General features: G+C 45.8%; 2 protein-coding genes across 2 annotated transcripts; both read right to left on the reverse strand.

Annotated features, from left to right (window-relative positions):
- Window positions 1-3,039: 3,039 nt before the first annotated feature.
- Window positions 3,040-3,773, reverse strand: LOC112111757 (histone H2A). Its single transcript, XM_024207306.3, has one exon. It carries the CDS (start codon window positions 3,636-3,638, stop codon window positions 3,207-3,209), a length of 432 nt encoding a protein of 143 aa, XP_024063074.1. The 5' UTR covers window positions 3,639-3,773; the 3' UTR covers window positions 3,040-3,206.
- An 871-nt stretch (window positions 3,774-4,644) lies between these two features.
- Window positions 4,645-11,387, reverse strand: DPAGT1 (dolichyl-phosphate N-acetylglucosaminephosphotransferase 1). Its single transcript, XM_024207290.2, has 9 exons — window positions 10,715-11,387; window positions 9,432-9,552; window positions 8,970-9,183; window positions 8,205-8,351; window positions 7,797-7,881; window positions 7,183-7,371; window positions 6,012-6,099; window positions 5,439-5,594; window positions 4,645-4,846 (listed from the first exon to the last, which is right to left on the reverse strand). Exons 1-9 carry the CDS (start codon window positions 10,867-10,869, stop codon window positions 4,781-4,783), a joined length of 1,221 nt encoding a protein of 406 aa, XP_024063058.1. The 5' UTR covers window positions 10,870-11,387; the 3' UTR covers window positions 4,645-4,780.
- Between the last annotated feature and the right edge of the window lie 5,525 nt (window positions 11,388-16,912).

Here is a 16,912-nt window from a genome sequence, read left to right on the forward strand (position 1 = left end):
GTAGTTATGCCTGTTCAGAGGATGCAATCCTATTTGGAGTTTCTCCTGTGAGCTATCTTTTTGGGTGGTTTGTTTCAGCAACTTGTTTACCCAAAGGGTATAAGCAAGCTCTTTTGAATACAGTAACAAGAATAACTCAATACAAGAAATAATGCTAAAATGGTAAGGGATATAAGGTGCCCTTGTCTACACTTACTGAGGATCAATGTGTGGTAATTGATGCATCGGCGGTCAATTTAGCAGGTCTAGTTAAGCCCCACTAAATCGACTGCAGATTGCTCAACTCCTGTACTCCACCTGGCCAAGAAGCACAAGGGGAGTGGATGGGAGACATAATGTAGTGTGGACCCCCTGGTAAGTAGATCTAAGCATGTTAACAGCTGCTACATTATTCATGTAGCTGAAGTTGCGTAACTTAGATTGATTCTGCCCCTCCCCCCCCCGTATAGTGTAGACAAGGCCTGAGTTTAGTCTAGCCTATACATACCTCCTTTGGGCTTAATCGTGAGCCCTTCAATACCTGGCAATTGATTAATAGGTGCCAAATAAGGCCCTTAGTAACTTCCATTGTATTTATATTTAAACAAAAGAACAAACATTTCCGCAAGTAAGGAATCTTCTGGATGATGCTTGGACAAGTGTTTATTCACTGCCATATAAATCAACACTAATTGAATTTATTAAAAAACTCATTAGTATATTCATTGCCAGACTCAATTGACCATAACCAAGCACTGATGTCTATAAGTGCAACATAGCATGAACTTTCCTTATAAATATCAACTGTGACTTTTTAAAATAGGTTTGAAATAAGACATGTTCCCTTACACCAGTGTGGGCAAACTTTTTGGCCTGAGGGCCACATATGGGTATGGAAATTGTATGGCAGGCCATAAATGCTCACAAAATTGGAATGGGGATGTAAGGGCTCTGGTTGGGGTGCAAACAAAAATGAGTTAAGGGTGCAGGAGGGGAGTTTGGGGTGTAAGAGGGTGCTCTGGGCTGGGCCGGAGGGGTTTGCAGGGTGGGAGGGGGCTCAGGGTTGGGGCAGGAGGTTGGTTCAGGTGTGCAGGCTTCAGGCGGTGCTTAGATCAAGCAGCTCCCTGGAGAAGTGGCATGTCCCCACTCCAGCTCCAATGTAGAGGTGTGGCCTGGGGGCTCTGCTGTGCACTGCCCTGTCCACAGGCACCACCCCTGCAGCTCCCATTGGCCATGGTTCCCAGCCACTAGGAGCTGCAGAGCCCCCTTTGCTCCTGACCCTGCTTGCTGGTGGGAGAGCCAGAGCAAGGCAAACCCCAGCTTCTGCTCCCTAGCAGGAGCTTGAGGGCTGAATTGATGCAGCTTGTTTACCTACCCTTGCCTTACACCAGGGAGGGGCAAACTGCAGCCCGGGGGGCCATATCCGGTCCTCAAGCTCCAGCAGGGGAGTGGGTGTACTCAACTCTGTGTGTGGCATGCCCCCCTTCTGCATGGGGACAGCCAGGGGGCTCCACATGCTGCTGCTGCCCCTGCCCCAAGTGCTACCCCCACAACTCCCATTGGCTAGGAACCACCTCCTGCACCAGGCCTGATCCCCCTCTCAACCCAGAGCCCTCACCTCCCCCCTTCCCCAGCCTAGAGCCCCTCACTTCTGTTCCCACCCACCCCCAATTTCATGAGCAGTCGTGGCCTGCCATAGAACTTCTATACCCAGAGGTGGCACTCGGGCCAAAAAGTTTGCCCACTCCACCTTACACTCTAATCCTTTTAAGCTCAATAGTCCATTCCTTTTACAGTAGTAGAATATTCATTTGAACTAGTGATTCATCCCCTTCATCTTTCAAGCCAATACTAGTGTCCCTTTAAATTGTAAAATGCAAGGGGGTGTTTTGTAAATGAAACAATGGGTTGTTTCAATGTTTATACAACACCCCTTGACTATTCTTTTCTTATGAAAGGAATTGTTTCCATGCCCATTTAAATCCTTGTTCTTCTTTAGGCATATACATATTAACAATTTCTGGCCACTGAACTAGCAGTGCAATGAATATAATGCTACAGAAATAGGTCACCCCATATTTTATTCCACAATATCTACATTTTCTGGGATGAGAGGAAGTTAGAGGCTACCACAGCAGATTTAGCAGTGTCCAAGTGAAAGAACATAGCTGAAAGAGAAATGGTTGCTGTTTTGTTAACTAAAAGTTTATACTAACCCTAGAATTTTCTCTGGTTTGATCCTGCAGTGGCGGTACTGAGCTTCTGGCTGCAGATACTGTCTGTTGAAACAGGTCAAACAAAGTATGGCTTCACTGCAGAATCAAACTAATAAATAGTTAACATTTTTAGACAAAGAATTTTACAGCACATCAGTAAAGAGTCACACCACTGCTGAGAAGTGAAAGCCGCCTTCTACTCAAGAGGGTGAGGGCTTATTAGTTTACAAACAAGATATGTAGATCTACATCTTTCAAAACAGTGGCACTTTGAAACAGGTAAACAAACAGCAAGCATGGGCTCCTTTAAAAAAAAAATCGGGCAAGTATACAGTGAGGCAGCTCCACAATTGCATTCTGATGTGTTTCTTTTCAGTCCTCTGTCGGTACCACATGAACAGTTACTTAAAAGGATCCAGGGGCAGTTTTTTTAAGCTTCCGCAGCGAAGCTCAGGGGGCGACTTTTGAAGCTATAAAAAGGTGGACACCGCTGGTCCCCCGTACGAATCTTTGTTACGGGTCAGTTTGCACTGCTGATGTTGAAGCATCTCAGGTAAGCAGGAGTCAAGTGGGTATCGGGAGGGCCAGGAAATTGCAGAGCAAAAAGGACCCCGCAGCAGCTTCCTCTGCCACTAGGGCTTTGCACACAGCAGCTTCACCCGAAGGGCACAACACTAGGGTTCGAGGTAGCAGCTGAGTTTACTATCAAGGCACGTGCGCAGCGTGAGGCTGGGCTCCCCCCGATTCGTACAACGGGCAGCCGGGCGGGAGGACCCCAGGCAGCTTCCCCACTCGAGCCCAAGGAAATCTTCCGCCCCCCACCAGGCAGTGACTGTGGGAGCGGGAAAGCCCGACTCCCTCAACCCAGCTTAAGGCGCCGGGGGCCTCGCGCTCTCCCCGCCCAGGAGCCCGCTTTTGTCTCAAGCGGGCCACGGACCCGCAGCTCCTTCGGGCGGCCCTGGAAAGGGCCGGGGGGGGGGGTGAGTCTCCGCCGGCGGCGCGGGGCCGGCCCTAGTATTCCTGCGATTGCTGGCTGCTGCCCTTCTTGCCGCTCCTGGCCGGCCCGGCTCCGCCGCCGCCCGCCTTCTTGGGCAGCAGCACGGCCTGGATGTTGGGCAGGACACCGCCCTGCGCGATGGTGACGCCGCCCAGCAGCTTGTTGAGCTCTTCGTCGTTGCGCACGGCGAGCTGCAGGTGCCGCGGGATAATGCGCGTCTTCTTGTTATCCCGCGCCGCGTTCCCCGCCAGCTCCAGGATCTCCGCCGTCAGGTACTCGAGCACGGCGGCCAGGTACACCGGGGCGCCCGCGCCAACGCGCTCCGCGTAGTGACCGCGCCGCAGCAGCCGGTGCACGCGCCCCACCGGGAACTGCAGCCCAGCGCGGGACGAGCGAGATTTAGCCTTGGCGCGGGCCTTGCCGCCGCTCTTACCGCGGCCGGACATGGCGGGAAGGGGAGCGACGCACACGGCTCGGTGACCCGCTCCAACGGCACTGGGGGAGGCTCTCGCGGCAGCGCCGACACCGCTGTCCGAGGGCGAAGTGAAGCCCGCTTGGCTTGAACCGACCCTACACCCCGCACGTTTTGGGTTTTTTTATAGTCTCCGGCTGAGACCTAGACCCAGCCCCCTGGACAGTGACGCTGCGCTCTGCCATTGGTTGGCCGCCCAGACGAATATCTCTCCGGGATTGGTTAGCCTCACGACCCAGCGAAGTTTTATGCGTGTATTGGCTGCTAAAATAAGCCAATCGGAAGGCAGGGCGCCAAATTCAAAGGGGCCACAGAGACGAAGGCACCACTAACGGAACGGAGGAGCCTCGTTCTCGCTGCTTCCCCAGCCTCTTTCCCCTAGGCTGGGTAGTGACGGCCTTAGGCCTTCGCTGCTGAAGGGGCCGGCACAAAGCCCCCCCTTCCCTCGGGGCGGAGACCCCACGCCATTTATCTGCCCCATGAACAGCCCCGCCTATTGCCACTGCTCCTCCCTAAACTCTGTGCTTGGGTGAGAGCCAGCAGGGCCACTGAACGCCAGCGAGTAACTCCATTCCCCCCTCAGCCCCAGCACAGGGGTCATTGCCTGGAACTGGTGGTGTACTTGCCCCCTGAGCAAAGTGATGGCAATGGATAGACAATAATTATGTGAAGTAGGATGCTGGGGGAAACAGGCTATATCCCAATAATAAATCATTTGAATGAGAAAACAAAAATATATTAGGGGCAAGGGATGGCAGGGGTGCCTGGGTCCTCTTCCTCCCCTGGCCTCTTTCCCAGCCCCATGGACAAAAGATTCAAGTCATATTTGCGTATCTTCCTTGTGCAGATTATTCCCAGTAATGCTAATGTCTACAGGTCTGTGATGCTCATGGAACATTAACACCATTATCAGACAAATTACCTCTGTGCCCAACCAAAGCATAGAAAAAAAAATTCAGCAGAGAGAGACCACTGTAAGAGTCTTTACTCACATCTGAAAAGGGGTCTTGTGATTCACAGAGAAAGCAGGATAATTGCAGCCATTTGGAGGGGAACCAAAGAAAGTAAAAGGTGGATCACGAGGTGCTGGCATTTCCCTCACCCCTGGCAGCTCAGTCAAACATCATAGAACAAACGTACTAGCTGGTACCGGATCAAAAATGCAGTGGTGCTGCCCACTACCTACAGAGGGAAAAACAAGGAAGAGAATTGGAATCCAGCTGTGCTAAATGCTTTACAGAGTGGTATGAAGACAAAATCCCTGTATCAAACAGCTTACTGGTACTTCTGCATATGACCAACCTCTGTAAGTAACACAGGAGTTAATTTAAAATATTTCCATGTCTTTACTTACATGGGAGGTGGGGTGGAAATGAGAAGACTGGGCAAGATTATTCTCTCTGAGGAGCATAAAATCATAGAAGATTAGGGTTGGAAAAGACCTCAGGAGGTCATCTAGTCCAACCCCCTGGTCAAAGCAGGGCCAACCCCAACTAAATCATCCCAGCCAGGGTTTTGTCAAGCCGGGCCTTAAAAACCTCTAAGGAGGGAGATTCCACCACCTCCCTAGCAGCATGCTTCTTTATAGCAGAGCATAGCTACCCCGGGGAGGTGAGAATCAACCCAGGCAATAGCAAGCTAGTTGGTGTGATAGAAAGGAAGAAGTAAAGATAAGTACAGGGGTAGAATCAAATGTTCCCAACCCCTGAGAATTTTAGTGTGGATCCACATCCACTGCGGATGGTCCTCCTCCCTGAGGGAGCGTTTGCCTGACCTGGATGAGCAGCAGCAGGACAGTGAGGGTTTGCTCTGGAGCTGGTCCAATAAGCTTTATAACAAAGTTAATGAGTGTCATGTTATTGCACTCTGTGTATTCTTCATCTTCATCCAATTTCTGTCTCACATCCACTATACGTAAGGTCTCTGATACCTGGGGAAGAGAAGTGTGTTAAGCACCATTTAATTAGATGCATTAGTTGTTTACTACTTAGAGCCTAATATGGTGTAGGCAGATGTACTGAAAGCTTCTTCCACAAAACCCTGCCAACAATGCCTTCTGTTGTTCCACTCCTATGTTCTGATCCAAAACTCAGTGAAATCAATGGAAAGACAGATCAGGCCCCTGGCAATCACTGCTAGTCATGCTTCATTTTGCAAGGTTTTAGTAATGTGGACAAATGTCCACCAGAGATTGGGATGAGACTATACTGAACTTGTTTCTTTTTACTCAGGACTTGACCCCAGGTGCCCAGAGGCATGGGGTGGAGAGGAGGTTATGCACTGCCACCAATTCCCGAGTGTACGGTTGCTATTGGAAGGCAAATTTTACTTGTCTTTCTCAGGTTACCTTTAGAATATACTTTCCCAGTGCTGAAAGACTTTTGGTTCTGAATTTAGAGTAGCTCATCTCCAGCTTCCCTGTAACAGGATTGAACCTGAAAAGAACATTGAAATATTAGTCCAATTGCAGCAAAGAGGCAGCTTAATCTCTCTATAAAAGAGATGGGGTTGTTTAAAAAGTGGATGGTGGAAAAAGCTGGAGTAATTGTATGCACGTAATAGTCCCAGTAACGTTGGGAGTCTCAGGTATGTAGCCACTCAAATAAGGCAGGGGCAGGAGAATTTTGGGGGGGCGTTAGTTGGTTGTATTTAAATTGCCACAACATTCTGCAAAGTAGAAAAACCACACACACACACAGTCACTGCTATACTGCAAGAACTGTCAGGATCTTCTGATAACAGCACCTCAGGGATGGTATAAACACTTCAATCTCACGGTTCAATCTGTGCGGTTAGGAACAACCATTTTATAACATTGTTAAGGAACAGTGTTACAGCTTCTGGTCTTTACAAGGCTATAACATTATTTGTTAACATGGTTATAACTCAGACTACAAACCATTACCCAAGCATATTAGGGACAGGTGCTTTGTAACTAGATCCCCCAGCATGGTTGATTTTACATCACAGACAAACTTGGTGTGCATTAAGCCATGCTAGTAATAAAATATGGCCACATCAGGACTCTGCAGTTTCTACCTTCTGGGAACCAGTAGGAAGGACATTACTATTGAGTATCAGAGGGGTAGCCGTTTGGTGGGAGACACTTTTCTGCTGGGCTGAATTTACAGGACAGCAGCTCCTCTCTTTACACCCTGCTGTTTGCAACAGGAAAGTTTAGATTTTTTTGTTAAGTTTAAATGTTGTGGAAAACACTGGAAACCATAAAATCATGGCGTCCACAGTTTTCTCCTGTCCTTGGGCAAGAAGATGGCAGTTGTTGCCAAGTGAAATTCCCCACACAGTTCTGGTAAAGCCTTTGTCCCTAGCTGATGACTACGGTCTACATTTCACTTCTCATTCCCTCCTCCAGCCACAGCAGATGAGGCATGTATTTTATCCTTTAGGGAAATCTGCAGACACCCTCACCCCATTTCAGACCCAAAACAAAGCCAGATCCAAAGGCAGCTCCTTGTTCCAAATACATTGCATCTCACAATGACTTACACACTTGTTACCTGGGAAGCCGATGACGAGGACAAGGGATGATGTGGAAGAGCTGAGGCAATGAGTAAAGGAAGTTGAGCACTTGAGGGATGAAGAAAAGCAGCATTGTCTTACTGAAGTGCCCAAGGATCCCCACCACAGCAAACGTCATACCAGCAAAATAGCAGAAGGTGTCACCTACAAACACGCTGGATGGATACCTGCAACCCAGATAGAAAGAATGGGGATGGGGCATGGTATTAGTGTTGAAGATCACGTATGGGAAAGCATGGCATTCACAATCTTACTGCAAGATTTTAAATCTAGTGCCTGAGCTATTTGTTGGAGAGATTATTAGTGAGTAGGGGATGGGAGGACAGATTGTCTTGTGATCAAACCACAGAACCTGGAGTCAGAAGTCCCTGTTATTGTGCAGTTTTCTGGTGCAGTCAAAGGCTTCCAATGGATCAATGCGCCAGAATCTTTGTGCTCCAGCCAGAATATATAGAATACTTTGATCAGCCATCCATTGTTCTATTTCTGAGAGCTTGTGAATGTCTCATTACTTGTCTCCTCTCTAAGTATAAGGGGGAGGAGGGAGCCTTATGATACTATGAACGCTTGTTTATTCCATGCAGTCTCTTACCAGTTGTGGTAAAGCAGCCCCAGAGTAGTAAAGAAAAAGGGAATCATGAAGTAGAGAGAAAAAATGTGATCATCTCTATAGTCTCCTGTAGAAAAGAGAGAGAACAAATTACTGACAACTCAACATCAGCCACAGTGGTCCAGAAGTATGTCCTGGAGTCAGGGTGTGGATCTGTCCATCTTAGGTTTGTATACAGTGTCTGTCAAGAAGGTATCTCCGTAACCTTACACTAATACACTGGACCAGATACAAATGGGTGTCATGGCCCCACTTGGTACATAAGCATTATCCTCATCTGAAGATCTGTTCATCTTTCTAGACATCAAACATTTCCAAGTACAGGCACCTAGCTCCCTTGGATCTTTGCACTGATTCAGAACCCCAAAAAGACACACACATTTTCCTTACCATTTAATTCAACAACATTGAATGTGATGATGGAAGCAGCTATCACCAGAGACTGTCCTGCCTCAAGCCCATTAATTCCAGCAAGAATGTTGATGGCGTTGGTGCAAAACACTGCTAACATGCCCATGTACACATAGTACAGGATACCTGCAGATCAGACAAAGAGAAGGGCCTTCACATCCAGTTTTAAAGGGGGTCTAGATTCAGTTTAGTAATATGTACCACTTTGCCTTAATTAATGATCACTGCACATTTCACAACAGTTTAATAATAAACATCTCTTGCTCACAAGAAGTTGGTATTCCATACACACACACACACACACACACACACACACACAGATATGGAAACAGAGGCAAAGACAGATGATGGTGCAGAGGTCACAAAAACAAGTCAGTGACAACACTGAGAACAGAATCCAGGCCTTCAGATTCCTAGTTCTGCGCTTTGGTCAATTTGCCATCCACATTTAAGCACCAACAGCATTTGGCACTCTATGAACTTAGAGCCTGATCCTGTAAAAGTATTGAGTGCTTCTCTGGGCAAAGCTGAGAAAATGATAAATTGCTGAACTAATAACTTGATAAGGCTATTAACCCAGTTCTCTGGTACCACAATCTATGTTCCAAATAATGATCTGCATTGGGAGGAAACCTACAACTGTGCACAAATTGCCACCTGCCACCCTCAGGAACTGTGGCTTTGGGTCGCCTGTTTACCCTTGTGGCTAGTGTTAAGCTGATAATCTTGTGCTCCGTCACTCACCCAGGTCCAAGTGCATCCCCAACAACACCCGGAAGGGCTTGGGCACCACAATAGTTGTGTTCCCAAAGTTAGTGAAGTAGACCATAAGCAGAGGAAGGGAGGCCATGGTAGGAAGTAGCAGCTTGTGTCGCCAGCGCAGGTTCAGAACATCATCTGCAAAGCCCAGGAAGATCATGCAGCAGATGGCAAGAAGGGAGCCAATGAACTCCACAAACTGCAAGACAGCGAGATGACAGGACCATGGTTATTAGATACATAGTCACCAGTCCTCCCTTTCACATGCCAAGGAAATCACATTTGGCTTTGAGATATGATACATTTGAAGACCCCCAACAAAATACGAGTGTATTTCACGCCAAGTCTTAACTACACGCAAGCGATCCTCACTGAGACTTGCAGGTCCTCATCCCATGGTGGAGAGCAATACAGGCTTTAAAGAGCATCATGGAGGAAGACACTTACCTCATGGTGTGGAAATGCCTTGCACTGCTCCTCTACAAAACAGCTCAGAAAGGGCACGGGAATAAAGCAGAAAAGGATGATCAAGAACACAGCCCCACTGATCACACCTTGGGATTCAGGACTGAAACACAGAAGGGGGTGGGGAGGTTTAAAAAGATTATCACTTTATACCCAAGTACAGTATTGAGAACTTTGCAGCTAGTCCTGCATTCTCACTGCTTCTCCACTGGAATGTCATAATACAGGGAATATCTAGCTGTAACAGTGCAATGTTTTTAGCCCAATACTCCTGATATCCAACAGCAACAAAGCTATTAAACCTCACAACAAATTTTTAGCCTCTTAACATTCATTGTATAGTAGCCAAGAATGAAGATAAGCCCATCCCCAACAAGATAGCATTCAGGTACTGACCTAGCAATTTCCCTTTACCGTATTTCTGCATTCACTAAATCTTTCCTATTGATTAGAATATAAATTCTCTTGATAAATGCCAGTGCCCATGCTGCTGCTTAGCCAAGCAGCCTGTAAGTGACTGTACAATAAATAAGATTATAAACAGAGATTGGGTTGAACCAGAATTTCAGATCCTAACTCTCACAAAATATGAGGAAAGTCAGAGGTCCAGAGCAAGAGAATCTATTGGCATAGGTAGCATCTTCACTGAAGCACTACAGCAGTGCAGCAGCAGCTGTGCCGCTGTAGTGGTTTATGAGTATACAAGCCCAATGTGGTGCCTGGATTGGTTTATGTTTACAGAACAATTAAAGGGAAGATAGAAGTGATTAATCAACACAGGAACATAAGACAATCACACTGGCTACTGAATATAAAGCACAGGATTTCACACAGTGGTATGAGATCAGTTGCTGGATTTGAAAGAAGTATCCTTTATAAAGCAGGACCTACTTCTGACAGGTCTGAATGTTGTTACTAGAAAACAGAGGGACCCAAATACCACTTAATAAATAATATGTGTACAGTAGTTTGGACTGCTCTGGCACCTTCCAGCAAATAATTTCAAGGTACTTTATTGTTTAAAACTGAATTAGTTAAGTCTCACAACAGCCCTATGAGGTACAGAAATATCCTAATTAAATGGAAGGAGAGACAGAGGCAGAGATGTGCATAAGATCATACATCAAAATCAATTCCCTTTTCATGCTTTAATCAGTAGATTATGCTTTCTCTTTATTTTAGTCATTTTTAAATGTCAAGCAATTTGTAACTACCATGATTATTACCACACAATAAAACTTAACGAATCAGTAGCTGTTACTCACATGGGCTGTTTAGAAGTTTTGTTCAAGTCTATCCCGAAGAGCTTGGCAGCAATGAAATGATCCTTGAAGGCTGGGATCAGCGTCAGGGTAGCCACGAACCCCAGGAGAGCACCACAAAAATTAATCAGCAAGGGGATCACAGGTAAACCCCACATATCAGAGACACCCTCGAGGAACAAGAGGATTTTTAGGGGGGGGGGGGAAAGCAGCAGCAAAACCGATCACAAGAGTCACTCAGTTGCTAAAGTCAATGTACTCACTCTGTATACATGTGTTTATATACTGGTTACAGTATGTGTGTCTAGATATACGTTCCACTGTTTGAATGTGGATGTACAGCTCCAGGATCAGCTGCATTCAAGTCTGATTCTGAATTTGACTACTGAGCCTCATAGCTTAAAAAAAATGTAAAAAAAAATGCCTCCCCTGCTTCAGGAGTGCGGTGCTACCTAGAGGAGGGCGTGGGTGAATCTTCTCCTTCAGGTTGGGCCAACCCAAGCTCTTTGCTTTCTGATAAAATATACAAATAATAATAAACCACAAAATAAAATCACATTAAAATACTGAGCTTCTTCCCTTACCCGGTTGGCTTTAAAAAAAACAACAAATCCGGAAGCTTTTTTCTCTCAAGGTCTTCACTTCCCCAAAGATGTTTCCAGTCGGACTCTATATAACATGGCACCAACCTCTGCCCTTTCACTACGCGCTCCCGCAGAGAGCCGACCGAGTACCTGACCGCCATCTTTGATACTGGCAAGGGAGGCTAAACACCACTTTAGGATTCTGACTAGTGCAGCTGTGGATCTGCGCCCGCACTGCCTCATCCGTCATAGACGTTCAGGGGCTGGGACTGGATCGGCCTAATCTAGGGCAAGGGGTGAATCCGAAAGTCCCCACTTGGCTCTGGGAATTAGTTCATCAGTGCCTCTCCAGATGCAGCTGGGTTGAGGTTTACAGTGAGAAGAGCTGTACGAGGTAAGTGCCAAATTTGGGGGTTAATGTAAATTAATTGCATTCTAATGGATGCCTGGACTCCCATTACCCACATCAAAGATGGCTACCTGCAAGCGTCATATGGTGCCTGGTTGGCAATGCTCCTGCTTTTAACTACGCGTCATCTTCTTCTGATTGGACCCAGTCTAAGTGCACCGACCCCAATGGCAATTCAAAGTGTCAGTGACGTGCTGATGAAATACAGAGGAGGGTTCTGGTCCCTTAGGTGCAGTATTACAGGGGTTGATCCTCAATCCTATTGTTATGAGCCGTCCCTAGTTTTCTCCAAAGTGGTTTGTGTTTAAGAGACTTTTAGGATCACTCTGTGGGAGTCAATGAAGTGACTCTTTGCTGCACTGTAGCATTATGATGATTTGCTTCCTCTTATTGCAACAGCCAGGGTAATCCTGTAGTGCTGCAGAGGGTAACTAATATAATGATTATTGCTACTGTAGAAATATTTAATTATGGTTTTTTTTTTCAAGCGATCAGCAATGTATTTGTGTTTAATTATTGTCATGCTGCCAGTCAATATTACCTATTGTCTGCCTAACTGGAGGGCTTTGCCTAGACTCACCTGTTTCTCTGCAAGATACGTCCTTTCCTGAGAAGAGAGATGGTGATTGATAGGGGAAATATGTCAAATGAGGGTTGCATGGGTAACGTTGTTTAGGATTAGGAACTTTGGGGGTATTATCTTTAAGACCCATTAATATATTCCTTTTTCCTCTCTTTCTAATTTGTTCTGTAGTGGAGTGTGTTTTATATAAACTACACTATGCTTTTATCATGAAGCTTTTAAATCCATAAATATGCTGACAACTAAAAATGATATTTTCAACTATACTAAGTGTAGTAAGATGAGGCCCTGAAACATAAACTCTTGTGTCAGAGGCCCAGTCTGAGGCCTGAAGCCTGAACCAAAGTACTTCCAGGAATTGCTAAGCAAAAACTGGACTGTGAGCCAGAGGCAGGCCCCACTCACAGAAGTTGGCAAGAAGAGGGCTGCTAGAAGCAGGTGCATCTTAAAGGCAGGGTCAAAAGGACAGCATGATGGATAGATCTGTTTGAAACAACATGATCAAAGGAGGAGACAGCCCCCAATGAGTCAAGGGGCTGTACTTCAATATGTCAGTAGGGATGAGTAATCTGTCCTGTAACTGTATAAAAGTAGGTCCCGGAGTGCACATCTTTGTCTGGCCTAGGGGGCAGTGGAAAGTCCCACCACTGATTGAGCTGGTCCATTGCCAAGGGGCACAAATTCGTATTATGTCTTGTAGAGTCTACGGGAAACTATTACTGTGCTTCATTTGACAATAAACCTGGCTCGGGTTCCTTCGTACCTTACTAGAGTCTGTGGTCATTGGGGGTCTCTCGGGGTTTGCTGTGTCAGCTATCTGCACAGAGCCGGTGCAGCACACAGAGGGAACACGCACGCAGCCGACTGTTATCATCATCGAACAAGAGCAGAGCACCACACCGGTAGCTACTGACAACACTGAGTTAAAGCTTCCTCCTTTGAAAATCCTAGTAAAAATTATTGCATATTGTACTTATTTTCGGTTCTCTGCTAATTCTTTCAACTCCTGGTTATGAGTTGCCACCTTTGAGTTCATTCCACCACAATAAGCCATTCCCTTAAGAGACCATGATGCATCACAATTACATCAGCACTGTGTGATGACTTTGTATTAAAACTTCAAGATACCCTGACAGTGCATCATGCATTTAGTCTCAGAAATGACTTCAGGACCAAGAAATTCCTGCAACTGGGACATGGGATTGTCCTGGTACTGTTAAACTCCCTATTACAGGGAAATGGAGCAGGATCACTACGTGCTTTGTGATTAAGTATGTCCTTCATTGGTTTAAAATTTACCTACTATTCTTGTCATTGAATGACCCTTTTTCTCTTACTATAGGACAGTGTATAAAAGAGTATAGCATCTTCTTTATTGGTACAGTACCTAGCACAGTGGGGTCCTGGTTCATGACTAGGCCTGCTAGGTGCTATGATAAATAATAAAACAACCAATGTGACGATACTCTGTGATTCTGTTTGTGATTCTAGCAATTGTCAGAATCACTGAACTCTGCTGCAGCAGGTGCAAGGCAATGTTCTGTGTAGTAAAGTGTAATAGAGGCTGAATTTGATATTGACACACTGCACCAATCCAGAGATTTAGGTTTGGGCATTTTATAGGCTTACCCCTTTCCACCCAACCCCTCCCCCCCCAACTATGGGCTGGGTGAAAGGCAGTCTTACCACCTCTCAGTATCTGGACTGGAATGACAGTCATGATTTGGATGCATCTCCTAAGTGGGAATTTGTGGCTACTCAATCTCTGGAGACCTGAGTGGCTGAACTGGAGGAGCTAAGGGAGAGAAAAGGGTACATAGATGAGACTTTCCGGGACACAGTAGAGTGGTACCACCCCAGTCTGACAGACTATGTGTTGTTGAGGAGGCTGAAAGTCTCAGGGAAAGAGAACATCAAACTGGAGCAGAGAGAAACAATCCCATAGTTGGGACCCTCCTTCCAGATGATGTTGTGGTATCCTCTCGCACTGAGGATACCTCTCTGGGGGAAAGAATCCCAGTTATTAGGAAGGTAATAGTAATGGGGGATTTGATCATTAGAAATATAGATAGCTGGATTTGTGATGACAGGGAGAACAGCATAGTGAATTGCCTGCCAAGTTCAAAGGTTACAGATCTCTTGAGACAGCTAGATAAACTTATGTACAATGATGGGGAGGAGCCAGTGATCACGGTACATGTCGGTACCAGTGACATAGGAAAAGATAGGAGAGAGATCCATGTGCAGGGCCAGTTATATAGGCAGAACTGCAGGGTCTCAATGCATGGATGAGATGATAAACCTAATGCCCTCCTACCTACCCTATTAGGAAGTGGGGAACCTTTTGGGAAAGGAGGAGCCTATGCAGGAATGATGTGCTCCACCCAAACCAAAACAGAACCAGATTGGTGGCATGTAAAATTAAAAAGGTCAGAGAGGAGTTTTTAAACCAAGGGCTGAGGGAAAGAAGACAGGTGTGGAGGGGCATATGGTTCGGACAGAGACATCCCGTAGAGTAGGATAAGTTAACAAGAATTTTCTATATCCTAGTAAAGAGGAGAGGATAGAAGTTGATAAAGTACTGGTAGGAACTCAAGAGAAACAGTCAAATGAAAAAAAGTCCCATTCAATTATATCACATGAAGGTAGGCAACTAAAAAGTGAGAGATTTTATAAGTGCTTGCATACAAATGCTAGAAGTCTAAATACTAAAATGGGTGAACTTGAGTGCCTGGTATTAAATGGGGATATTGATATCATATGCATCACAGAAACTTGGTGGAATAATGACAATCAATGAGACACTGCAATATCAGGATACAAAATACATAGGAATGACAGAATAGGTCATACTGGTGAGGGAGTGGCACTATATGTGAAAGAAACCATAGAGTCAAATATAGTAAAAATCTTAAATGAAGCAAACTGTACCATAGAATCTCTTTGGATAGAAATTCCGTGTTTGAATAATAAGAGTATAGCAGTAGGAATATACTACTGACAACTTCACCAGGATGGTAATTGTAAAATGCTCAAGGAGATTAGAGAGGCTATAAAAGTACAAAACTCAATAATAATGGGGGATTTCAACTATCCCCATATTGACTGGGTTCATGTCACCCCAGAAGGGATTCAGAAATAAAGTTTCTAGACACCATTAATGACTGCTTCTTGGAGCAGCTAGTCCTGGCATCCACAAGGAGAGAGGTAATTATAGATTTAGTCCTAAGGGGAGCACAGGATCTGGTCCAAGAGGTGAATATAGCTGACTAGACCATTATCTAATTACATTTAACATCGTTATAGGAGGGGAAATACCAAAGAAGCCCACTGCAGTAGCATTTAACTTCAGAAAGAGGAACTACACAAAAATTAGGAAGCTAGTTAAACAGAAGTTAAAAGGAACAGTCACAAGAGTGAGATGCCTGCAAGCTGCATGGAAACTTTTTAAAAAAACACCACAATAGAGGCTCAAACTAAATGTATACCTCAAATTCAAAAGAATAGTAAGCGGTCCCAAAATGCCACAATGGCTAAATAGAGTAAAAGAAGCAGTTAGAGGCAAAATGATACCCTTTCAAAACTGGAAGTCAAATCCTATTGAGGAAAATAGAAAGGATCATAAACTCTGGTTAATCAAGTGTAAAAGTGTAATTAGGCAGGCCTAAAAAGAATTTGAAGAGCAACTAGCAAAAGACACAAAAGCTAACAACAAAAAATGTCAAGTATCAGGGGGGTAGCCGTGTTAGTCTGAATCTGTAAAAAGCAACAGAGGGTCCTGTGGCACCTTTTAAGACTAACAGAAGTATTGGGAGCATAAGCTTTCGTGGGTAAGAACCTCACTTCTTCAGATCTGAAGAAGTGAGGTTCTTACCCACGAAAGCTTATGCTCCCAATACTTCTGTTAGTCTTAAAGGTGCCACAGGACCCTCTGTTGTTTTTTACAGATTCAGACTAACACGGCTACCCCTCTGATACTTGACTTCCTTCTCAGTGAGGGGTATTCGACAGTGGGAAGGGAATTGTCCTGTCCCAAGAGAAGCGGGGGAAGCAGCATTGTTTGGGATATTTGAAAACTGGACAGCGCACTGAAGAGCAGGGAACGTTCTTGCATGAGCAAAGTAATGGACAAGGGGGCCCGTGGAGGCTTTGACCCTGCAACGGTTGGCATGTGCCCATTTGGCAGGAGGAGAAGTGGTGCCTCTCCCTGGTCAGACAAGGGTTAAGGAATCTGGTCTTTCCTAGAAGGGATAAAGAGGGGAACAGTGGAATGAACTGGAGAGAAAAATCCTCTCCCCGCCTGTCCCGATGATTTATGCCAGGGTTGGTAGGTTTTTAAGTCCAGCTGTCCCAGATATGGAAATTAGGTTAATTATGTTTACCTCTAAATCCTCAGCCAGAGAATTAAATAAAACTCGGGCTTAATTCCGCCATCACTTTGGAGAGTCGCGGGGGGGGGGGGGGGGGGGGGTGGGGGGGTGAGATCTGGGGCTGCTGGCGCTGTTTGAACCAGTAGCCTCCAGCTCCCATGAACATGGGCTCTGGACCCTTGCTGTGCACCCAAAGGCAATTGCTAGGTCCCTTGCCCTCCCCTCAGCACCCTAACCTGCAGTGTTTCCATTCTC

This window comes from Terrapene carolina, unplaced genomic scaffold (genome assembly GCF_002925995.2).
Source record: "Terrapene carolina triunguis isolate 2854851 unplaced genomic scaffold, T_m_triunguis-2.0 Scaffold374, whole genome shotgun sequence".
In the NCBI taxonomy this organism is placed as follows: Eukaryota; Metazoa; Chordata; order Testudines; family Emydidae; genus Terrapene; species Terrapene triunguis.